At 41.8% G+C, this 26,178-nt stretch overlaps 1 protein-coding gene across 3 annotated transcripts in view; it reads left to right on the forward strand.

The window, feature by feature from the left end:
- The window catches only part of RPH3AL (rabphilin 3A like (without C2 domains)), a 260,901-nt gene that overhangs the window by 136,997 nt on the left and 97,726 nt on the right, over nt 1-26,178 (forward strand). For all 3 annotated transcript variants that reach the window (XM_075195060.1, XM_075195059.1, XM_075195061.1), the window contains exon 5: nt 1,680-1,766. In XM_075195060.1, coding sequence (XP_075051161.1) covers nt 1,680-1,766 — 87 coding nt within the window. The remainder of the gene's footprint in view (nt 1-1,679; nt 1,767-26,178) is intronic.

Here is a 26,178-nt window from a genome sequence, read left to right on the forward strand (position 1 = left end):
TAAATCATGTTACATACATATAAAGAACATTTCCAGAATACGCACATATCTCAAACAGTGCATGAATTAAAAACCTTAATTCATGCACTCATCTCCCACATCGACTATTGCAATTCCCTCGTTACTGGTCTTCCTTAAATCAGACTTGAACCCCTACAATCTATTTTGCATGCAGCGGCTAGATTGATTTTCCTTGCAAACCATTCTTCCTCTGCTGAGCCACTCTTTCATTCTCTACATTGGTTGCCTATATTTCAACGAATCCAATATAAAATTCTTCTATTAACACATACATACAAGGCCGTCAACAAAATTGCACTGACATACATCTCCTCACTTGTCTCAAAATATCTCCCGAATTGACACCTCCGTTTTGCACAAGATCTGCGTCTCTCTTCCACCCTCAGCACATCCCCCCATTCCTGGGTTGCAGGACTTTTTTCGGGCTGCACCCATTTTATGGAATTCCCTCCCTCGCACAGTAACACTTTCCTCTAGTCTTCAAATCTTCAAGCATTCTTTGAAAACCCACCTCTTCAGACAAGCTTATAACATTCCTCAACCAGCATCTTAATCTCCCTAGTTTACCCTATTACAACCCTCTACACATCTAACACAATACAACAACCCTCTGAGCAACATTGCTGTGTGACTGATCATACAGCTTACTGAATACTTTTTACCTTTGCATTCTAGCTGGTCCAATGTGCAATATGATCTAGCACATGACCCTGTGTTTCAAACTCCCATTGTCTCATAGATTGCAAGCTTACGAGCAGGGTCCTCTTACCTCTCTGTCTGTATGTATTACCCTATTGTCTTATAAATGTTTGTTCCCAATTGTAAGCGCTACGGAATTTGCTGGCGCTATATAAATAAATGTTGATGATGATATATAAATAGGCGCACTTCTATTTCTCACCAGTGTCTGTGCCTCATGTTCTGTGATGCATTCTAACTACAATTTCGTTGAGTACTCATCCTAGCTGCTAAGCTATTCTTTTCACTACTCTACCATTGTGGTAGTGATAAGGTCCTATGTCATCTCACTTAGGGTGGGTTCACAAAGCAACGAAGTCTACGTAGGCTTCAGAACACTCATACAGCCAAATCTATGATGTCCTGTGACCAGGAGTAAGACAAACCTCACCCTGCATTATTGCCTCTCCTTTCTACAAAGTAAAGTCTCATTTGCTGTCACCTTACTTCTCCAAAGTAAAGCCCCCACCTCAGGAATGTGGTAATAAGGATGCTCCCTAAGACACAGGATATTTAACATGAGATTTCACTTACAAAACTGGCACTACTTCAAAACAATTACTGCATTACAATATACTAATACTGAGGAGAACATTATATTTATGACACCACCTGTGATCTTTTAAGGATTTGTATGATAGAACATAAAACACATGTGTAAATGGTTAATACAATACAATACAGGCTATGTTAAACACCGTTTTGGACAAGAAGGGGCATCTGGCAGGCTAGACTACTAGTTTCAGTGTCCTATTACCCTCATATCATCACGTCTGTACAGCCTGTCATTCTTCAAAAATAAAGGTACAAATGTATCAATCCAGGAAGTTTCTTTAAGTTAAAGTAAATTAATAAATATATATATTTATGCTAAATATGTGCCGATTTATGTTCTGTTTCTCTGTTTTTTTTATTTTCAGAAAGTATGTACCAAATGTGGTATTGAAACTGTTGGTAGCCTGAAGCGACCTACATGGCTCTGTAAGATCTGCAGTGAACAGAGAGAGGTAAATGATGGCATTATGTTTTATCTGATCACTACATTGTTTCATGGAAATGCAAACAGAAGATGATTTTTATATACACTGTATGAGTTGGTGATCATCAGATGCCAAAGTTCAGAACTCCTAGCTTTCACTCATTATTAAATCTAGAAGTGTTTCAGTGATGGCCTCACCATAGATATGAACTCCTAGCCCCTTCTTAATATAGAGGAATACTAAGTTGCATTTACCTTCATAGGCCCTGCACATCTCCCTCTTGATGATGTGAGTGCCATGTACAGGAATATTCTCCTAGAGAAGAATATTCCTCATATCGCTGTTATTTAAATTTAGCTCAGTCCACGTCCCTGTTTGGCTCTGAGATTGTAATGTCTCAAAGCAGCATGAGAGACAGAAGTCCGACTGAGACAACTCTGCAAGTTATTTAAATATAGAGATTTTCTGTACTTTGCAGCTCTGTAATCAGCACCAACTGCTTCCCTAGACTGTCCATTTGGGCTTGTTGGTGTGGTCCAAACAGGGTAGTATTGCAGAGAGCAAATAATTCTACTTTGAAGTGCTGCCAAGGAATTAATACAGAAAACAAGATTGTTAGATTTTGGGTAAGAAGCAGGGAGTCATGATGGAAGAACTGATTAAAGGTTGGTAAAGAAAAACAAAACGTGATTAGACTTTAATATAGCAATATTCTTGAAGATTTTATCTTTGTGCAAAATGTGTGCCTAATAGTTTGAAAAATCATAAACATTGTTCCTGTGTGTAATTGTTTTGTAAAGTTATTTAAAAAACAAAATCACACTTTCATTATGCTTCATTCATAACATGTTAATCTTCCAAGGATACATATAGAATATTATAATACAAAATACAGGTGTCATTAAGTACTAGGTGTACACAACTAGTTTGGATTAAATGTATATGTAATTTTATGAATGTTTAGAAAACAAGTGTTTTTGCTCATGGAAGCCAAGCTGAATAATTTGTATTTTAAAAGGATAACTCCTATTTGTATACCTTTAATTTAATTGCCGATATAGAAGATTTTCCCAAATTGAAGATTTTTTACAGATATCAGACATTAATAAAGGCAATTTTTATACCCTGTCTTATTTTTTGTCCATATATTATCACTTTATTTATTTATATTTTTATTATTAATATTTTTGCAGTAGTAAATCATGATACTTTGATATTCACCCCTCCACTTGCACACAGGACCCAATCCCCTCCCACCTCCTCCGCTCCCTCTCTCTCGAAGCTTGCTCCCACCTTGCACACCTCCTCAACCTCTCCCTCTCCTCTGGAATTTTCCACTCGTTTAAACATGCTCTTGTCTCCCCCATACTCGAGAAACCATCCCTTGATCCTGCCTCTCTCTCTAATTACCGCCCTATTTCGCTTCTTCCTTTTGCCTCCAAACTCCTTGAACGGGTTGTCTACAACCGTCTCACCTCCTTTCTTTCCTCTCACTCATTCCTTGACCCGCTCCAATCTGGTTTTCGCCCCCTCCACTCCACTGAAACGGCCCTCACTAAGGTCACTAATGACCTTCTCCTTCGCTAAATCCAATAGACACTACTCCCTTCTTATCCTTCTTGACCTCTCTGCTGCCTTCGATACCGTTAACCACGCACTCCTTTTGCAAACTCTCAAATCTATAGGCCTATGTAACACTGTTCTCTCCTGGTTTTCCTCTTACCTCACCAACCGCTTCTTCTCAGTCTCTACTCATGATTCTACATCACTCCCTCTTCCCCTACCTGTTGGTGTTCCTCAAGGCTCCGTTCTTGGCCCCCTGCTTTTCTCCCTCTACACCTCCTCCCTTGGTGTCCTCATCAGCTCCTTTGGCCTCCAGTACCACCTCTATGCTGATGATACCTGTCACTCACCCGACTGTGAGTGCTACTTCTCGTGTGTTTAGGAACCGTGGCCGTCCACCATCCTGAGGGTCTGCGCATGTGCAGCCCTTTTTCAACCTTCAGTTCATGTTCCTTTTAGTTAATTGGCTGATCAGGCAACACTCCCTATTTAAAGCACCTGAGGTCAATACCTCGTTGCCTGATCTTGGAGTCTCATTCCCCATGAGCCTCTGAAGGTGTTCCTGTGTTTCCTCGTGTGTTCAGCTCCTGCTGATTCCTGTTGTTCGTTTGTGGTTTCCAGACCACTTCATCTTACCCGTGTTTCATTGTGACTGCACCAGCTGATTCCTATCCGCTGCCTCTGTGCTACTTCAGTTTGCAGTCCACTTCAACTCTCCTGTGTTTCATCGTGACTGCACCAGCTGATTCCTATCCGCTGCCTCTGTGCTACTTCAGTTTGCAGTCCTCTTCAACTCTCCTGTGTTTCATCGTGACTGCACCAGCTGATTCCTATCCGCTGCCTCCGTGTATCTACAGTATCCTGCTCACTTCAACTCTCCCGTGTTTCATCGTGACTGCACCAGCTGATTCCTATCCGCTGCCTCTGTGCTACTTCAGTTTGCAGTCCACTTCAACTCTCCCGTGTTTCAGCGTGACTGCACCAGCTGATTCCTATCCGCTGCCTCCGTGTATCTACAGTATCCTGCTCACTTCAACTCTCCTGTGTTTCATCGTGACTGCACCAGCTGATTCCTATCCGCTGCTTCTGTGCTACTTCAGTTTGCAGTCCACTTCAACTCTCCCGTGTTTCATCGTGACTGCACCAGCTGATTCCTATCCGCTGCCTCCGTGTATCTACAGTATCCTGCTCACCTCAACTCTCCCGTGTTTCATCGTGACTGCACCAGCTGATTCCTATCCGCTGCCTCTGTGCTACTTCAGTTTGCAGTCCACTTCAACTCTCCCGTGTTTCATCGTGACTGCACCAGCTGATTCCTATCCGCTGCCTCCGTGTATCTACAATATCCTGCTCACTTCAACTCTCCTGTGTTTCATCGTGACTGCACCAGCTGATTCCTATCCGCTGCTTCTGTGCTACTTCAGTTTGCAGTCCACTTCAACTCTCCCGTGTTTCATCGTGACTGCACCAGCTGATTCCTATCCGCTGCCTCCGTGTATCTACAGTATCCTGCTCACCTCAACTCTCCCGTGTTTCATCGTGACTGCACCAGCTGATTCCTATCCGCTGCCTCTGTGCTACTTCAGTTTGCAGTCCACTTCAACTCTCCTGTGTTTCATCGTGACTGCACCAGCTGATTCCTATCCGCTGCCTCCGTGTATCTACAGTATCCTGCTCACTTCAACTCTCCTGTGTTTCATCGTGACTGCACCAGCTGATTCCTATCCGCTGCCTCCGTGTATCTACAGTATCCTGCTCACTTCAACTCTCCTGTGTTTCATCGTGACTGCACCAGCTGATTCCTATCCGCTGCCTCCGTGTATCTACAGTATCCTGCTAACTTCAACTCTTCCGTGTTTCATCGTGACTACTCCAGCTGATTCCTATCCGCTGCCTCCGTGTATCTGCAGTTCCCTGCTCATCGCTACCCTCCAGTACTCCTCGCGTCTGCAGCCAGCTGATCCGCTCTCCGTGCTTCTACAGTGTCTCCGCTTGTGTCAACTCGCCTGTCTGCATTGGATCAACGCCCCGCTGCTTTCATCTCGTCTAGATCATCTCTACTCTTCATTGTTCTCCAGGTGTCCAGTTCTATATACTACTGCTTCCTGAGTATTTGTTTCTATTCCTGCTGGTTCACCTACCTGTGCGCTGCACCTACTAGATTACCGCTTCTACCCTCCTGGGACTTCGTATCCTGCCGGCCTCCCGCCGTCCAGGTATCTCTGCACTTCTGTCTGACAGCCTGCTCTCCTGAACCACGGTATGCATACTTCTCATTGACTGTGCTGGTGTATTGCATATTTTGCTGGACTGAGTTGTTCTCCTCTGGAGTTTACTATCCGCTGAGACTATTGCCATCATTTGACTTACCTTTTCCCTGGATAGTTCTTGTGACTTTGTATTATTGAGCAGTGCTGTTCAGTCATTATTATATTGTGCATATCATCGTGGGATCAAGTTCAGTGTGCCCGTGTATACTCTGCATTGCATTTCTCTCCCCGTGCTCCTCCTCACATATATATTCAGTGGTACAACTTACTAGAGGCAGACCACTGTTCCCTGTTTCCTGAGTCACCTGTTTCCGTATCCTTTCCCATAGCAGTGGTACAACTTGCTAACGCAGACCACTGACTTCCTGGATACCTCCACCCGGATTCCATTCCTTCACCTAGACAGCGGTACAACTTGCTAACGCAGACCGCTGACTCTCATCACCTCCTCGTTACTTCTGGACATTCCTCATCACTATAGCAGTGGTACAACTTGCTATCCGCAGACCACTGACTACCCTCACGTTTCCCTTGTCCATTCAGTTCCTCGTGTACTATTATTACATATTACCGGTGCTGCTAGTCATAGACTTTTCACGAGCATTCTCTACCATCTGCTGTCTCCTGTTCCGTGATCACCCCGCTACCAGAGTACCATATTACCACCTATACTGCTCTGGTAAGTCCATCATCTGGTGATCCCTGGGTAAAGACTCCTAGTGCCCGTGACAATACCCAAATTTATCTTTCATCCCCTGACCTCTCCCCTTCCCTTCTGTCTCGTGTCTCCTCCTGTCTCTCGGCCATCTCATCTTGGATGTCCCAACGCTTCCTTAAACTCAATATTTCCAAGATCGAGCTTATAGTCTTCCCCCCTGCCAGGACTCTCCCACCTCCCCCCCTCTCTATTTCTGTCAATTACACTACCCTCGTTTCTGTCCCCCAAGTCCGATGCCTTGGGGTCATCCTTGATTCCTCCCTCTCATTTAAGCCCCACATTCTGTCCCTCTCAAAATCCTGCTACTTCCACCTTCGGAATATATCTAAGATATGTCCCTTTCTCACCACGGAAGCCACGAAAACCCTTGTTCACTCGCTTGTTATCTCTCGCCTTGACTACTGTAACCTTCTTCTCTCTGGCCTACCTGATTCTTTCCTTGATCCTCTTAAGTCTATCCTCAATGCTGCTGCCCTCCTCCTTTTTCTCTCCCGCTGCTCTTTATCTGCAGTCTCCCTCCAACAGTCACTACATTGGCTCTCCATACCCTACAGAATTAAAATTAAACTCCTCACCCTCACTTTTAAAGCTCTTAGTCAATCCTCCCCTCCCTACATCTCAAATCTCATCTCTACCTACTCTCCTACCCGCCCACTCCGCTCTGCCTGTGACCGCCACCTCACTACTTCACTGATCACCTCCTCTCACTCTCGTCTTCAGGACTTTGCCCGGGCTGCTCCCCTGCTATTGAACGATCTTTTACGTTCCATCAGGTTAGCATCTACTCTCAAAGGCTTCAAGCGTGCCCTTAAGACTCATTTCTTTATTCAAGTCTATCAGTCCTCCTCCTAATTTCCTTGTCCTTGCTCTCTCCCCCAGTTAGTACCACCCTATTTGTGTCTCCCCCTTCCCTTTAGGTTGTAAGCTCTCATGAGCAGGGCCCTCTTTCCTTGTGTGCTCCTTCTACTGCTCATTCACACTCTGTACCTCTTGGCCTGTTTTCTTAAGCTTTGGCCTTCTTCTCGCTGATTTCTTCCATCCCTTTCACTATCTGTCAGATATAATCTGATTTGCTTTACCCGGTCACCTGTGTTTGTATATTTTTTGTGTCTTGGTTCTGTTTTCTGTATATGTAATGTACGGCGCTGCGGACCCTTTGTGGCGCCTTATAAGTCAAAGATAATAATAATAATAATAATAATAATAATTCAAAGACCAAGAATAATATAGAACTGTAGCCGGGTATTATCCCAAAGTAATGCATTCTTTATTAGTATAAAAATGTGGACTATGCTCAAATACATTTTTATCTTTATTCTATTGCTTGCCAGACACTGGCATACTTATATTTAGTAAATCTTGCATACAACAAGTCAATTTATACTTTTAAAATGTTTAATTATGGAGGAAATATGTTTTAAAGAATGCATTGTTAAATTGTCACACATTCAACTCTCTCCACTTCACAAATTCATTGTTATTTAGGTAAAACAAGATGTTGTGTGCCACATGCAGAAACAGCCAGTATTTTCCCTGCATACGACATAAAAATGCAGTTTACAGCTTTTGATTTGCAACATGGTTTCTTCGGGTGCAAATTTGCACCCTTTAGATGGATTTGTTCCTAACTGTAAATGGCTAATGTGTATTGATTGTGCACCAAGAGCTTTCAAAAGTGACACTGTGTTAGAGGTAAATAATCAGTTTTTATATCTATCAGCCTAAGCCATGCACCAATAAACTATTTGTCTTCATCACTTTCTTTGATAGACAGTGGCAGACAATAGAAAGCAGCAATTAAAAAATTATAAGTGAGCCACTGACTCCAAATTCACTCTTTTGCTTTTTTTTTTTAGCTATCCAGAAATAGAACTCCTAAGTCTGCTGCAAAGGAGCCACTTATTTCTTTCCATGTCAATATTAATTTAGATATATATCATATAAAATATTTCAGATAGCTATGGCAGCACATCGCACCGCATTCCTTTTTGTTCCCTTTTAAGATCTATAGAATGTTAGCAGATATAGTATAACAAAACTCTTCACAATTGTAAAACAAATTAAATAGGAATAAAACATAATATTCATAAAAAGGAGGTAGATACAAGTACATTTACAGAGGAGAAGGTCCTATCAGTGTTCTCAAAACTGAAAGTTGATAAATCAATGGGGCCAAATGGGATACATCCAAGGATACTAAAATATCTTAAAGGGGTGTTGGTAACACCATTAACAGAATTATTCGACCAGTCACTAGCTACAGAAGTAATTCCAAAGGACTGGACAAAAGTAAATGTAGTCCCACTGCACTAATGTGAAAGCAAGGAAAAGGCAAGCAACTACAGACCAGTGAGCTTTACGTCCATAATAGGAAATTGATGGAAACACTCTTAAAAGAAAGAGTTGTAGAATATCTCAAATCCAGTAATTTACAGGATCCCAAACAGCATGGATTTACTGGTGGGAGATCATGTCAAACAAATCCTATTGACTTTTTTGACTGGGTGACTAAAGTAATAGATCAATGGGGAACCATATGTAGCATATCTAGATACTTTATGATACTGTCCCACATCGCAGACTGTTGAATAAACTCAAAAGCTTGGGATTGGATTCTAAGATGGTTGCATCAATACGATTTTGATTCCATGATAGAAAACAGTTGTAGTAAATGTAGTGCATTCACAAGAGGGAAAGGTTACCAGCAGAGCCGGATTAACAATAGGGCTGAAGGGGCTAAAGCCCAGGGGCCTCGAGCAGCTGAGGGGCCCGCCAGCATTCATTGGGTCGGGGGCATCCCCGTCCCCGGCTCCGACTGTCACCTGTTCAAGGAAAATGGCAGTCGGCTAACAGCAAATGTTATTCTGTTAGCTGCATGCTGTCAGTGTAGGATTTACGCGGCGCACAGTATTCCCCTTACTGAGGAGATCTCACGATATCTCCTCAGTAAGGAGATTACTGCGCACCGCATAAGTCCTACAGGGAGTGGAACAAAGGAAGGAGGAGAGTTCACGGGAGAGGGACCTCATGGCTGGGGGGCCCCCACAGTACCCTTAGCCCGGGGGCCTCCCTTCTCTTAATCCGGCCCTGGTTACCAGTGGTATACCCCAGGGATCTGTACTTGGACCAGTGCTTTTTAATATCTTTATTAGTGACATTGCAAATGGTATTAGAGGGAAAGTATGCCTTTTGCAGATGACACAAAAATATGTAATAGGATAGACACACCAGGTGGGGTAAAACAAATAATATGTGATCTAGGTAGACTAGAGGAATGGTCAAAAAATGCAAAATCATGCACTTGGGTGTCAAAAATGGAAAGGCTAAAGATAGTATATAGGGCACTATAATGGAATCTACTGAGGAGCAAAGTGGTCTAGAAATCACTCATGTGACTTAAAGACAGATAAGCAATGTAATGAGAAAGGCAAGTCAGATGCTTGGTTGCATAGGAAAAGGAATCAGTAGCAGAAAGAAGTAGTAATAATCCACTGTATAGGTCATTGGTATGGCCTCATTTAGAATACTGAGTTTAATTCTGCAGGCCATATCTCCAGAAGGATATAAATACATTACAGACTCTACAAAGAAGGGAAACTAAAATGGTGGATAACCTACAACGCAAAACTTACCCGGAAAGACTAAAAGATCTTAATATGTATAGTTTGGTGCAAAGAGTGGAACAGGGGGCCATAATAGAAGCATTCAAATTTATCAAGGGTTTTAACAAGGTATAGGAGGGAAACATTATTCAAATGAAGAGAAGTATTCAAACATGAGGACATGCACTGAAACTGGAGGGAAGTAGGTTCAGAGACAACTTGAAGAAAAATGACTTCAAAGAAAAGGGTAGTGGATAAGTGGAATAGTCTCCCATCAGAGGTGGCAGAGGCTAGTACAGTACAGCATTTTAAACATGCTTGGGATAGACATAAGGATATCCTTACGAAAAGTAAAGGATCAAACAGGGTTTGAGGTTACCACAGATTAAAAAATGGGCTGACTAGATCGATCAAGCGGTTCTTATCAGCCGTCAAATTCTTTTTTTCTGTTTCCTAAAATTAAATTCAGTATCACACAGCTTAATGGTATAGATAGAAGGTGAGTGTTTAAAGAAAAGAAGGGAAAGGCAAGGGGGGGGGGTGCACAAATCCTGATAAATATTTTCACCTATCTGGACCATTCTGAATCCTGATTCCACTTCTGCTCCTGTTTGCTGGGCTCATGTCTCACAGCACATCACAAATGAGTAGTGCAAAAATTAGAACATTACATGGAGACTACATTTAAGAGCTTCATATGTTGGCAGCTAGGTGCTTGCTTGTAATGTAATTTACAGGGAAAGTTTGTGCATTTGCTAGGCAAGATCATATAAGAAAGGTGAGCCCTCCTTCCCCCACCTTTGTATTGGCAGGAAACAGGGCCCTCTCCTATCTACTACCCTGCAGACAAGTGCATAGCTAGATTAAGGCGTTGGGGGGCCCAGGGCACTTCAGACAGGGGGGGCCTTATTGTCTAAAATCATATATGTTAGAAAAAACAGGTCAAAGATTATTCAAGGGGTAAAGATGGTGTTAACAGATCAGGATTTTTTTGTTACATAGGCTTACCCATGCAAAGGAAATCTTACTGGGTTACTGCCAGCTATTGCAGTATTATCCCTGTCCATATCATCTGAAGTAAGAAAAGCCATACAATTTATTAAAGGAAAATTATGCTTACTTGCCATCCTCTGGTTCAATTATGTTCTATTGGACATGGTTCTGCCACTGTTCGTCCATGTCACTTCTGATTGGCAGTCACGACGCACTGCCTACCATATCCAGAAGAAAAAGAAGGAAAGGTGTGAAAAGAGAAGTGAAAGAAAAGGGGGCAGAAGTTGAGGGTGCAAGAGGACAATGGGTTGTGGGGGCAAGTGGGAGATAAAGGGACAGAGGGATATGTTTGCACAAAGGCTGGGAGAGAAAAGGAGATAATGTGGAGACATACAACCATTTAGGGGGCAGAGAGACTCACAAATAAGGAGATAGAGAGACAAATACACAAAGGGGGAGCAGAGGCATACATGGGCATGTTGGCAGAGAAACACATGGACAGAATGCCAGAGGCACACGTGGGCAGGGGGGCAGTGACACACATGGGAAGGGAAAAATGGAGACAGGAAAAGGCAGGGATGGAATACAGATGAGCTAACTTGAAACAATTGTGCACCATGAGGAAGTTCCTTGCATTTCTTCCACTGGCCAGGCATGACAGAAGTTAAAGTGACACCACAGATTCACTAGGCAGGTACTTTATGAGGTGTTGGCTTGCTTCCACTGACACTCTTAATCTGAGACACTAAGCACTGAAAAGGAGGAAATCAAGCACTCTGACGCACCTCCTTTACAATCTGGGCCCCTGTGCCGATGCACTGCTTGCACTGTGGAACATTCTGTCCCTCAATGATGAATACCGTTTTCTTTGCCATTATTATAAGGATGAATTTTTCATGGTGAAGCTGAAAGCCATTTACTTATATGAAGAGATCATTCTTAAAGTAATTTGTTGTTTGAGATGACTTGCAGAAACAAAGCAAACACTCTCAGTTTAAATAGATGATTCAATATAATATTCTATATATCATATTCTCATTCAATATATGACTGAATCAGAGATTTTTCCAATTGGTAAGATTCACTGCTGTTTGCTGTCAGTTTACCTTGCATGCTGAGAAATCTGGTAGCATATAATGGGGGAAATTCAGATGGTCGCGTTACTGTAAAAAGTAACGAGTCCTGCGCACTGTTACCGTTATTAGGGTAAAAGTGCTCTTAAATACCGTTATTACAGTAATTTCAACGCTGGCATTTTGCTCGCAGCTCCTTGAGCCGCGAGCAGAAAGCTTGACTTTACCATAATAACGGTAATCGAGTTATTGCAGCGCTAATCTGGGGGCAATTGAATTCCCCCAATGTGTAGCATAATGAGGGTGTGACAATTAAACGTAAGAAGTAACTTCCTTTTGATCAGGCAACATGGATAAAAGCTTGCAAAATAGCTTGATGCAAAGCGCACAAAAATACTATATTCCATGTTAATCTTTCAGACATTTATTTTAATTAATTTTACTTGCTGTAGACAGTTTTTCAACTTTTTTTTTAACACAATGGTAACGATGTATCAAGAACTCTCTAAGGTGTTAATTTATTCTAAGTACCACTTAATGTGTTTGTGCTGCAGTGTGATACGCTCTGCATATATTGTATTATATTATGTACATGATATGTGTTGATCCAGTGTTCTGAGAAGACAATGGTCAATATGAGTTATTTTAAAATATATTAATGATATATTTAAATCTCAAATGCCCTTGTGCATCATCTAAGCCTGAATTAATTTGTTGGAACAAGATGCTTGGTAAATACATTTAAATAGAGATGAAAGCTTGCTGTTTGTACAGAGATGTAACTAATGGTGTGTTCATAATGAATTTAGACATGCTATATATAATATTGTACATAATTTATGTCATATTCGGTAGCAGAATGTTTTTAGCTGCATGTGGCTGCTGCTAAGCTGCAATGAATTTTTCTTTGTGAATGTGTTCAATATTACTGCATATATTGATGCATTGTTTACATATAATGTATTACGGTATAGCAGTGATGTTTGCAATTTAGGAGGATTGTATATGAATGTAGTAAGGTTGACTGCAGAGATACAGAATCTGACAGTTTAAATTTACCGGCAGCTATATTTTTATAGTACAAGTAACTGGTTTTAGTGGTTCTTTTAGTGTTCTCCAAATGTTTAACTGTGGATTGTTGTGAATTTTTCCTCTTTCAATGTACATTAAATGTATAAATAACACAGTAGTTTTGCTTTAAATTTAGTCCTTGGGGATTAATTCAATGTAGCGACAGAGAACTATACTTTTGACACCCAAATCCTCACCTCTTTTGTGTTTTGTGTACAAATGTTTGTCAGGACTGGGTACTGGATGGAGCTACTAACTGGTATTAATGCAACTGAACAAGGAGGCGCAGAGTCTAAACCCCCCCCCCGTGAACCGTGGACCCTCGCAAGGAGATTTAGGCTTGGCTGCAAGGGATGCACAGGTCTCAATTCTCCAGGACAGTCACCAGTGTTGTGGTGGTGATGAAGAATGTTCAAGTCCAGGTCAAGCCAAACGAGAAGGACAGTCCTGAGGAGGATCCAAAGAGTGGTCAGAATAGCCGAGGTCACACTGAGAAAGCAATGAAGCCAAATCATAATCTTAGGGAGAGGTCAGGAACAAGCCAGGACAATACCAGAGGTTCAGCATAAACCAAATCCCTATACAGAGGGATGGTCAAGGAACAAGCCGGGTCAGAATCAAAGGAGCAGCAATAGAATACAGGTGAATAGCACAAATGTACAAGGTATATGCTAGACGAAGGTTAGACCTGATACTCTAGCACCCTAATAGTGCCAGAGCCAGGTTTAAATAGAGGAAGTGAGAGTGTTATTGGTGGGGTGGTCAGTGGCGACACTGACCGACGACTTTGCCGACAGATATTGTCTCCATTGAGCTACTGCACATGTACCCTCGCGAGGGGAAGTGACAATCTCCATGATGACAGTAGCAATAAAATGGGTAATATTAAAGAGCTCTGGTTTTCAGCGTGGCACTGTCATAGGATGCCACCTTTTCAGCAAGTCAGTTCATCAAATTTCTCCAGTGCCATTGCTGCAACTGTCGCCCAAAGCAGTTTACAATCATCTGTCCTCGGTTGCAACACTCGCTACTTAGTACCAAACTGCCTCTGGAAGAAACGTAAACACAAGAACGGTTTGTCGGGATCTGCATGGATTGGGTTTCCATGGCCAAGCAGCTGTACACAATCCTTAGATCACCATGTGCACTGCCAAATGTTGACTGGTATGGTGTATAGCATACTGTCATTTGCCGTGGAAATGCGTTTTCCGGAGTATCAAATCACGCTTCACAATAGCAGTCTGATGGACAATTTTGGGTTTGGGGATGCCAGGAGACTGCTTCCTACCTGAAGGTCAACTTAAAAGATTGATGGAGGAAGCATAACGGTCTGGGGCTGTTTTTCATGGTTTAGCCGTCTGGGCCCCTTAGTTCCAGTGAAAGGGAAATCATAATGTTACAGAATACAATGACATAGAGAATTGTGTGCTTTCTACTTTGTGGCAATAGTTTGGGACGGCCCTTTCCTGTTTCAGCATAACAATGCCCCAGTTTTCCTGAGTTTGGTGTCGAAGGACTTGATTAGCCTGCACAGAGCTCTGACCTCAACCCCAGTGGCGCATGCAGGGGTGGGGGTTTTTTGGGTCACCAGAAACCCCCCCTCCGCTAAAAAGTGCCCTACATATCGTCACTGTAGTATACAGCAGCCGCGGCGATGTCTAAGAAGCGTCCGCGGCGGTGCTGTATTGTATACAGCACCGCCGCGGATGCTTCTTTGACAGCGCCGCGGCTGCTGTATACTACAATGCGCGGGCGCATGCGCTGCAGGTCTCTAGGATTTTTTTTTCTGGGGGCGGAGGAAACCCCTCCCCGAAAAATCTTCTGTGCGCCCCTGAACCCCCCCATCCAATGCTTTGGGATGAATTGGAACACCGACTGCGAGCCAGGCCTTATCGCCCAGCATCAGTGGATGACCTCACTTATTGTCTTATGGGTGAAAAGATGCGAATCCCTGCAGCCATGTTCCAAAATCTAGTGGAAATCCTTCCCCGAAGAGTGGAGGATGTGGAGAGTAGTACACAATTTATCAGCTACTTCCCAGGGACTAAATCATTTATAGAGGTCCCTTATCTGCATGGGTCAAAACCATTGATAAATTATATATCACATATAATGGTCGAAGTGGGAATTTAGAAGTGCTGGTATGGAAATTTGAGCTGAATGGCTGGGCCTCCAGAAGCTGTAGGGATTTTGAGAGGGTACAATTAATTTTACATGCTTTAGTAACAATATATAATATAATATAAAACCTATTAAATATTGCAAGACACTTCTCCCGTGTCTCCCTCTTGCTCTCCATCCATGTCTCCTGTGATCCTTCTCCTTTGCATAATGTCTACTGTGTTCCTATACCTCTCTCATGTCTACTTCGGTTTTCCTCATATTTCTTGTGTCACTTCAACTTACCACAATGTTTCCTCTATGTTCACCTCTCAGTAATGTCTTCCATATGTCCATTCTCCGTTCCCTTATCTATTTCCTAATTGTCTGGATTCTATGATCTAATACTTTGAGAAAGCTGACTTGAGTAGTGATTGTCTATGGTTACTAATAGTTCTATTTAATAGTGATATGAAGAGTGCACACTGCTATAATAAGCTATTGATACTAAAGTGACTCACAATTTAGTCTAATAAAAAAAATAACATATGTCAAAAAGATATATTCAAGTTTGATCTAGAATCACATACCTAGTCTGTAATCAATTATATTGGTAAATGGCAAAGAAAGGCGGTGTTCTTTAGGCATCCAGAATAACAAATTGTGCTGCAGCCTGCACTTTTCCTAGCTGACAGCAGTCATTTGATGCTGCTTCAGATATGCGTTCCACAAATACTTCCCTTAGCCTGGACAAACTTTGCGCCAGGTTAGCCATGAAACCGGGCTCCGGCAACATCACAGGCTCTGCAAACAAAGTGCTTACTTTTAAACCATGTCATCAGCTTCAAATTAAGTTGCGAGAAGTACCTGTCCACTTTTGAGGCTATATGTGTATGTGTGTGTGTATGTATATATATATGTATATATATATATGTATGTGTATATATATATATATATATATATATATATATGTATGTGTGTGTATATATATATATATATATATATATGTATGTGTGTATATATATATATATATATATGTATGTGTATATTTGGGAAGTGGTCATTATACTTGTAATAAAGATTTTCACTTGGCCCTACACTTGTTTTCTGTGTTAGGCTTATATATGAACAAAAATCCAATTTGTACTTTAGAAAACTGTATAAAGTAAATCAGGATTTTTCCCTGATAAAAATAGTACCTGCTTGACAGATAACCACCTTTTTGTCAATGCTGCCAGCAATTACTGTCATCACTCCATTATAATGATATAGTCTTGAGAGAGTCACTCATCACATGCACGGACAAAATGCATGTTTTTTACTCTATGATCAGAGTTATCTCTGAAAAGTTTACATTTTCTATCTAATCAGAAACATTGTACAAAACTTAGTCAGTTCTTTGTGATTTTAATTGTTGTGTGATCATTTGTATTACAGAAATTTCAGTAATTCTGGAATCTGTGACAATATCACTAATACCTTCTATTAATATTAATTAATATTATTAATACTAACAGCATGAGTTTCCCAGGGCTTTCATTAAGCCTACCAATATTTATCTATTATTTGAGCAAATATTTATATAGACTTGTGCAGTTGTGCCCAGGGCTGCCAAGTGGAATTTAGGGCCCCATACAAAAAATTCATGGGGCCCCCCTTATAGTTGAGCACACTAAAAAATGTTGCACTGCCGACAGGCGATGCAAATTTTTTAGTGGATGTGGTCATACCATTTCGGGCGTGGCAATGCGCCATTGGAGTGTGGCTAGCAGGTCAAAATCACTAGGCCCTGAATTCGCCGGAGCATGACATATGTCCAAGCACTCCTGACTTTTAAGACATCTAGCACCACAGTGTAGTATAAAAAGAATAAAGTGTGTACAGAAAGACTTCAGTCTTGGTCTGCACCTTACATCGGGCACAACACTCGCCAAACATTGGCATTGTCTCTACTAGAATTACAACATTTCATAGACTCTCCTGCTCTCTCCTACCTGTTCTTCTCACTTTCACCACCTGTGGCTGCAGGTTTCTTTAGTTGAGACTTGTCAGGATCCTGGAATACTGGGGGCCCTATTTGGGAAAAAATGGCTACATTTAGATAATTCCAAACAACCCCGGCGTTAAATCAATACCACCCACGATTAATAATTAGCCCTTCCTCCAGCTCCATCATTACAATAATAGTATTCCCATTTAATAAATAAACCAATTTCCCTCCCAACAAACAGCCCCAGCAATAAATTAATAGTATTTACAGAAATATACCTATTTCCCGCTACCATCACTGTCAATAAATAATTCATATTCACATTTAATAGAGACCTCATTCTCCCCAAACTCACCCCACATTCATTAGCCCCTAAACCACCCCATTTTAAATAGTCCCCACTATTAAATTGCCCCACCATCGCCCACAAACAAAATAGCACCCATTAATTAGCTACCACCTACCTCACGCACACTACATTTCCACAAGGCCCCTGTGCCATCACACACACATTGCTGTGCCCCTTCATCATCAGCATGCTGTGCCTCCTTATGATCACACTGCGCAGTCCATGCTGCTTTTCCACCCTTCACCTGGCCCCCCTTCCATCACACTGTGCTATGCTGCTCCCCCCCCTTTTTTCAATCTCACTATGCCATGCTGCTCCCCCCTTTTTCAATCCCACCGTTCCATGCTGCCCCCCCATTTTTCAATCGCACTGTTCCATGCTGCCCCCCCCTGTTTTTTAATCCCACTGTGCCATTTTACTCCCCCCTTTTTCAATCCCACTGTTTCATGTTGCACCCTCCCTTTTTCAATCCCACTGTACCATGCTGCCCCCCCGCTTTTTAATCCCACTGTTCCATGCTGCCCCCCCCACCTTTTTCCTCCCTTTGCTTCCGTTCCTCTACTTACCTTTTCCTTTTGTTCTGTCTTCTTTCTTCTTGCTGGGTCCTCACTGCGCCGCTCCTCACTGAATGTCAGGCGTGACTTGATGACGTCACACCCGACATTCAGTGTGAACGGAGCAGACACTGTTCCACGCTGCCCCCCCATTTTTTAATCCCACTGTGCCATGCTGCTCCTCCCTTCCATCACACTGTGCTATGCTGCCCCCCCTTTTTTCAATCTCACTGCGCCATGCTGCTCCCCCCCTTTTTCAATCCCACTGTTCCATGCTGCTCCCCCCCTTTTTCAATCCCACTGTTCCATGCTGCTCCCCCATTTTTCAATCGCACTGTTCAATGCTGCCCCCCCCTTTTTCAATCCCACTGTTTCATGTTGCTCCCCCCTTTTTCAATCCCACTGTACCATGCTGCCCCCCCGCTATTTAATCCCACTGTTCCATGCTGCTCCCCCCGTTTTTCTCCCTTTGCTTCCGTTCCTTTACTTACCTTTTCCTTTTGTTCTGTCTTCTTTCTTCTTGCTGGGTCCTCTCTGCGCCGCTCCTCACTGAATGTCAGGCGTGACTTGATGTCACGCCCGACATTCAGTGTGAACAGGAGCAGACACTGTTCCATGCTGCCCCCCCATTTTTTAATCCCACTGTGCCATGCTGCTCCTCCCTTTTTTAATCCCACTGTTCCATGCTGCCCCCCCCGTGTTTTAATCCCATGGTGCCATGTTGCTCCCCCCCATTTTTTAATCCCACTGTTCCATGCTGCTCCCCCCGTTTTTTAATCCCACTGTTCCATGCTGCCCCCCCCCCCCAAAGTTTTCCTCCCTTTGCTTCCGTTCCTTTACTTACCTTTTCCTTTTGTTCTGTCTTCTTTTTGGGTCCTCTCTGCGCTGCTCCTCACTGAATATCAGATGTGACTTGATGACGTCACACCCAACATTCAGTGTGAACGGGGCAGAGAGGAAGGAGGAGGGACGCCGGCGCCACGATCACGTGAGTATGTTTTTTTTGTTTTGTTTTGTTTTTTACCTACCCTGCTCCCCCCACCAATGAACGAGCCACCCCGCCGCAAAATTAAAAAAAAGAAAAAACACAAAAGAAAAAATATATAGTCTAAAAAAAATCGTCGGCATGCCCGGGTAATTAGTACCCGCCCCATTTCCCCCCCCCTCCCGTCCCGTCTCGGCAGCCCTGGTTGTGCCATGGTCTGTGTACCATTAAGAGGTAATGGGCAAAGGGGAGGAGTAGAAAATGGTTTAACGAAAAGAAAATGCCCACCATCGAATAGGCTCAAATAGTGAACCCAATGAAAAGGGCCTGACGGTAGCTGAACTGAGGCTCAGCTAATGTTCTATACAGGAAGACAAATGATTAAAGTCTACACAGCTACTTACTCTAGATATATTAAACAAACCAATCTACAGCTGAAATAGTCTTTCTTAAAAGACATGTACCTAGTAGTTTGCTTATATATGATATCTGCAAGATGCAGCAGAGCTCATCTCTATTTTAATCCTAAAAAGAAAATGTATATATCCATTTCTAAAAGCTGTATACTGTATTGCCATCATTATTATCACTATTTATTTGTATGGTGCCACAGATTCCATGGTGCCTGACATATATGACATATATGAAAACAGTAAGCATAATCGTAGGTACATGGGTACAATTAAGCAGAATAATAAATGCATGAATGCAATTACCATAGCAAAGTGCATGACATATAGACAGAAATCAGCATCAAATATGACAAGGAACATACAATTGAGCAGAATGATAAATGTATGAATACAATTAATAGTACAATTTGCATGGCATACAGCAGTGTTTCCCAACTCCAGTCCTCAGGGACCCCTAACAGGGCAGATTTTCCAGGTCCAAGTGAAATAATTAGTACCACCTGTGGATCTTTCAAAATGTGTCAGTCAGTAATGATTACACCTGTGCTCCAGCAGAGAGATATGGAAAACATGTACTGTTAGGGGTCCCTGAGGACTGGAGTTGGGAAACACTGGCACCATACAGGAAAATTCAGCATCAGAAATTATAAGGGACGTACAATTGAGCAGAATAATAAATGCATGAACAAATCGCATGGCATGTAGAAAAAAAAAATCATCTGTTAAGTGAGTGTCTTTATCTGTACTCCCTAAAAAGAGAGATAAGACAAATGAGCAGCCAAATGGGAAAATAGAGGAGATCCCTAATTCTCTATAGTAATTTTGAGAAAATGACAACACAAGGCAGTAGTGACCATAAGCAAATAATAAGTAAATGGAATATAATAAAGTCCAGCAAAAAAACCAAAAAACAATTAATGGATAATCTAAGTAAGTATCAACCTGTGTATGTGATTAGATAATGTAGATAGTTCTATAAAAGTACAAGTTCAAGGACAGTCTTGTCCAAAAGTAGGAATCTGGGCTTCTAGCAATAATGAATGTTAATGATGTTTTGAAATAGAAAACAAATCATCATCTGATATGAAAAGGGACAAACGAGGTAGACGGAAAGTGGACAGACATGAGGAATAAAGTAGAGATGACCCTATGCCTATGAGAGCTTATATTTTAGTGGGGGAGAGAAGAGAGACAGTAGGATCAAGTGGGTCAGATTGGTTTGGGGTTATGAACCAGTGTGGAATGACATGGTAAGCAAAAAGCAAATTAGAGGTACATAGTGGTAGAATATTAAGGCACTAATTGCAAGGTCCATGATGTGATTGTAGCAGGTGGTTCTGATGGAGTTGGAGGTTTAGGTATGAGTGCGTGCAGAGTTTCAGGATGGACCAGACCTTGGTGGTATAGCGGTCTTCGATGAAGCAGAAGTTGAGTAGGCAAATATGCCTAGATGGTTGGGAAACCATTCTGAATAGAGATGGAAGTAGACCAAAATAACAAGGGTTTCTACTGTGGAGGGAATGTCCAAGTTCAATCTGCTGCATGGAATGAGCTGTATAACAAGCTGGGGCATTAAGTATTTCCTCAACAAGACCCTCAGTATTGGTAGAACCATTGTTGGAACAGGTAGTATTGCTGTTTGTATGTTGGCCACTATGCACATCTGATGACTCACAACTTTGGAGTAGATAAAAGGGATGTATCTTACAGCAGGATCACTACGTCAGGAATTCTGGTTAATGGAATGAGACTCTACAGGTCACTGTTATGCTAAAGGGCCTCGGTCAGCCATTAGCTGGTGTTGGGATGGTTAACATAATTGCTGGCTGACCAAGATTTTTACCACAACTAGCAGTGTGCCCAGTCAGAGACATACCCAAACTAAGGCAGGAGGTAGGCCACAGGTCATGGGAACCGGGAAGACTGCAGCTCTTGGGGTCTGGGAAAGGCGGCAGGCATGTTGCCATGTATCCACAATGAGAGGAGGTTCACTCACTGATTAAAGAGTTGTGCTGCCAGGGAAAAATGATAGTAGGTTGGAGTTTTACTTATGTTTTCCTTCCATTTTGGGGCTACTTGAAGTAGCTGATTTTGTTGCCAAGGTGAGCGTGGGATGCATTGAACAAATCTTGGTGTATAGAATTGTATGGGAGACAAAGGGATCATTCATTTATAATGTGCACAGATTCCGCAGTACTGTGCAGTCAGCATACAGATAACATGAATGTAACATAACAAATAGTTGAATAAAAATGAATGTAATGTCAAATACAATTAAGCATAATAGCATTTGTGTAGTGCAAAAAAAAAAGTATGTTTGTATGAGTAAACAATCAGCATAGCGATCACTCAAAGAACTCAGCATAGGACATCACAGGGAAAAACGAAAGATATGAGACAAAGGGTAGAGAGGACTCTGCCTGTTATAGCCTATGGTCTAGAGGGAGGGGATAGTGAGAGAAAGTAGGAGGAAATGGGATGTGGATAGAGGGAGTGTAAATGGAGTGTAAATGAATGTGCTTTTGAAGGATTTTAGATTTTATGCAGCGCAGGATACGTCTGGTGGTGGGAGTGAGGGAGGTTTAAAGTGGTGAAGAGAGGCATAGGTCTGAGGCGAAGTGCAGTGGACGAGCTCGGGTGCATCTCAGATGCAGGAAGGGAAGGGAAGAGTTAGTGACAGCTTTCTACATAAGGATGTGCAGCTTGAATTTAATTCTACTGGTAATGGGGAGCCAATGAAGGGAGTGGTGCAGCAGATGAGGAGCAGCGAAAGAGTAAGATAAGAGGGGCATTCAGAATAGATTGTAGAGGGGAAAGTGGGTAATGGGAAAACCAGTGAAAATGAGTGTACAGTAATACACCTGGGTTTTGTTACCTTCATAAGTGAGGAAGGGGCGTATTTTGTCAATGAGATGGAGAGAGGCAATTGGACAGGGATAAGTAGAGAGGTTTGGTGAGGAGAGGTATATTTGGATGTCGTCTGCATACAGGTGGTAGTAGAGGCCAAAGGAGCATATTGTTAGACACCTGTATACTGGGATCCACCTCCCAACATAAGATGTATCAGAAGAACTTTAGATAATCTGGGAGATAGCAGCTTGTTTGAAGGCAGAGGGGAAGACACTAGTAAGAAAAGGTTGAAGAGGTGATCAAGGTGAAGGCAGGCATTTGGAGAGAGGGAGAGAAGGAGCTTGGCAGGAATAGGGTCAATTGGCAAGAGGAAGAGGGAGAATAGGAAGAGAGGAAAGTGTGGTTTCCACTCATACAGGCCAGAAGGAATGGACGGTTGTGTGGTGAGGTGGATCAGGTGAAAAGGAATTTTAAGATTGATGTTGTTTTATTTTAATTTGAAGTGAAGTCATGAGTAATACATGAAGGCGAGGTTGGCTGGTTGTGGAGGACAGAGGATCAAGTTGACATTGACAAAGATGAGGTGGTGATTGTTAGAAGGGTGGAGATGAGAGATTTGAAGTAGGTCTGTTTGGTGAAGGAGAGTGTGTTGTAGTATGTAGAAAGGTTGAATTTGAAGTGAATGTAGTTAGCATCATAGCTGTATTTTCTCCAATAGCGATCGGCAGAACGGGACCATTTTTGGAGTTAGTGAGTCTGTGAGGATTGCCAGGCCTGGAGTTTGGATACCGGTGATGAAGTGAGCTCGCTGGGGCTGCTGCATAGTGAGCATCAGAGAATGTGATATTATAGACAGAGAAGGCTATATTGGGACATGACTGAGAAAAAGTGGGAGCGAGGTGGGTTCTAGCAAGTTATAGAAGAGGGATAGGGGAAAAGCTATTAAGATGACTGTATGCACACAGCTTTGGGTGGGGGAGCAGAAAGTGGGAGGTGGTAGAAAGAATGGAAACACTCAGTGAGCAAGACTGAATTAGAGGTTAGGGATATCACAGAGGTCAGAGAAGACTAGGTTGAGGGAGTGACTGTAATGCTGGGTGGTCCACAAGGTCCATTTGTAGAGGCCATGTGAGGAGGTGAAGGTGAGGAGTTTTGTGCCAGTAATTCTGATAGGGATGTCGATGGTGATATTGAAATCCCAGAGAATAAGAGTGGGAAATTCAGCGGGGAAGTGAAAGAGCCAAGTGGTAAACTTGTCTAAGAAATTGTGAGTGGGGAAGGTGGGTGCCACATAAAAGCGACACATAGGTGAAGTGGAAAGAACAGCCAAATACAGTGAACTATTAAGAAGGAAACAGAGGGTTTCGGTGGATAATGCGAAAGGTGCAGCCAGGACATGCCAGTCCACCACTTTGACGGTCATCAAGACATGGAGTGTGTGAAAGACTCCAAAGGGACAGCAAGGGGAGCAATGTCAGGTAAAGATCTAGGTTTCAGTAAGGCTTCACTGTCTAATTTATAGAAAGCTAACCAGCTCAGCCATAATCACAATTGTGCGTAGTCTCTTATAAACTTATTGTGTGGTCTAAAATAAAACCTTTCCCTTTTAGGAGGGAATTCAATTTTCCCCGAATTTGCGCGGCATAAATTTTTTTCCTGTTATTATGGTAGTTTTAACCTGGCTTTCTGATCACAGCTCAGGGAGCTACGAGCAAAAAGCCGGCATTGAAACTACCGCAATAGTGGTAATAAAGCGCATTATTACCGTAATAGCGGTAATAATGCGCAGGCCACGTTACTTTTACCCGTAACGCGGCCAATTGAATTCCCCCCTCTAGAATGTTGTAATCCATGCAATAGTGTTGGTCTTTTTAGTCTCTAAATCCATAATTATGTGTTTTGACATTTATTTATTTACACAGTTATTAGAAAATGTAAATGTAATCTTTCAGATTACTTTTAAATGGTTGAAATAGAAATATACATGAGGCTATACAAGGTGTTTTCTTATTGTAAATTTGTATATATAGGATCTAGATAGTAAACAAAAGTTCCATACGGATTTAATAAAAAAAGATCTCTTTCCTGCTGTGTGACAAATAACCTCACTGTGTGTGCAGTTATTAAATGCTGCTCTACAGTTTCAGAAGACAAGTTGAATTTTCATGTTATACAAGAGTTTTGTTTACCTACAGTAATTTCCTAACAAAGCAACCGTGAACTAACAGGAAATCATGCTGTTAGCTAAATAGTCTTCTTTCTGCACCTGTAAACTTTCCTCAAGCAATAAGAGTAAACATAATTCCATAAATATACAATAACATGGATTCTATTTGTTTCAATTCATTATTTAAAATAAACTGCAACGAATAAATGTGGTTTTTCTGCTGTCTTTTAGTCTAAATCTGTATGTACCGCCATTGTGAGCTGCATCTGTTTTTTCATGCACTTTATAAGTATGCTGTTTACCTGTTGATGGGGAAAAATATTTAACCTCTTCAGTAATAAATTGTCAAGGTATTAGTCTACTCACGCAAATTTTAGGCATTTTATTTCCTGGAACGCTTTTTTCTATTGCATATTGCAATAGATTTATTTAACTTTTATGAAAATTAGGTAGGAAAAGTAGGCAAACTTTGCAGACGAATGCACATTTTCTTGGTTATTCCCATAATTATTCTTAGGCTCATTGGGCAAATCTACACTATGGCCCAAAAATTTAATTGTGCAGCTTTTCCAAGGATAGGAATACCAGGGCTGGAAACAAGTATTCCAAACCATATTCACAGAATTCTGTCTAGAGTGCTTTTTGAAAATAAAAAAAATAAAAACACCCAAATTATTTGTTTTCGTCATTAACCACCTGGCTGTCATTGGCATCAAGGCTACAACTACTGCAGTGTGCAGCTGTCATCTTTTTTTGGATGTGTATAGATATCATTTTGCAGATTATTCTGTTTTCTGTTTTTTTTTAAAGGTTATTTATCATGCCCAAGTTGAATATAGTGCACGTTGTCGCATATTTATGCAAGGGAGATAAATGATAAAATATGTTAATATAAAAGCAGCCTGAAAGGTGGATACTGATAAAATTGTCATGATGACAAAATTAGAGGTTTTATGGGCCTTTTTAATATAATTAAAAGTCATAGACTAGTGTCTATTCTCTAAATGCAGCTGCATACCCAACATAAATCATTGGTTTCATACACTCATCAGTAGAGTGTTAGTATCTATCAGGCACCTGAGTCAGATAAAAACCACCAGCATCCACTGTTCCCAAGTGGGTAGAATATTCAGCGAAAAAAGCTACTTGCACTGTACAATTCAAACATGTTGCAGTAAAGCAGATAAAGAGGTAGGAGGGGTTGATATGTCTACATGGCGAAATTCAGTTACATGTTAGAAATGCTGTAGTAGAAACTGTATCTAACCAAAAATTCAAGCAAGGTGGGCAGTTATTTTCATAAAACAAACTATGCAACTCTAAATATTATTTAAGAAATATTCAAGGTGGCCTTTGTGAATTGAATTGAGCTTGAAGGTTAATTTTGATGTCTGGGATACAGGTAAATAAAATGACTTGACCAAGGTGACCCAGAGCTGACATATTTTTAGATATGAATGTTGAAGACAAAATTCATTGTTCAACTTGACATTCCAATGCAGCTTTGCTAAAAGTAAATTATAATTCATTACAGAGAGCTTCAACTCCTCTTCTGTCGGGGCTTAGTCAAAAGTTGCTGGCTTTAACAATACACTTTATGCACAAGAGTGGATTCCAAGAGCTGAAAGGCCAGGTTTGCAGCAACAGTGGTGGTGGTCATATAACCATCTGTCTACTAGTTGTATAAGCAACTAGTAGACAGATGGTTATATGAAGTCAAAGGTCAAACCACAAGCTTGGA

The sequence above is a fragment of the Mixophyes fleayi genome, chromosome 2 (genome assembly GCF_038048845.1).
Source record: "Mixophyes fleayi isolate aMixFle1 chromosome 2, aMixFle1.hap1, whole genome shotgun sequence".
Classification (NCBI taxonomy): Eukaryota; Metazoa; Chordata; class Amphibia; order Anura; family Limnodynastidae; genus Mixophyes; species Mixophyes fleayi.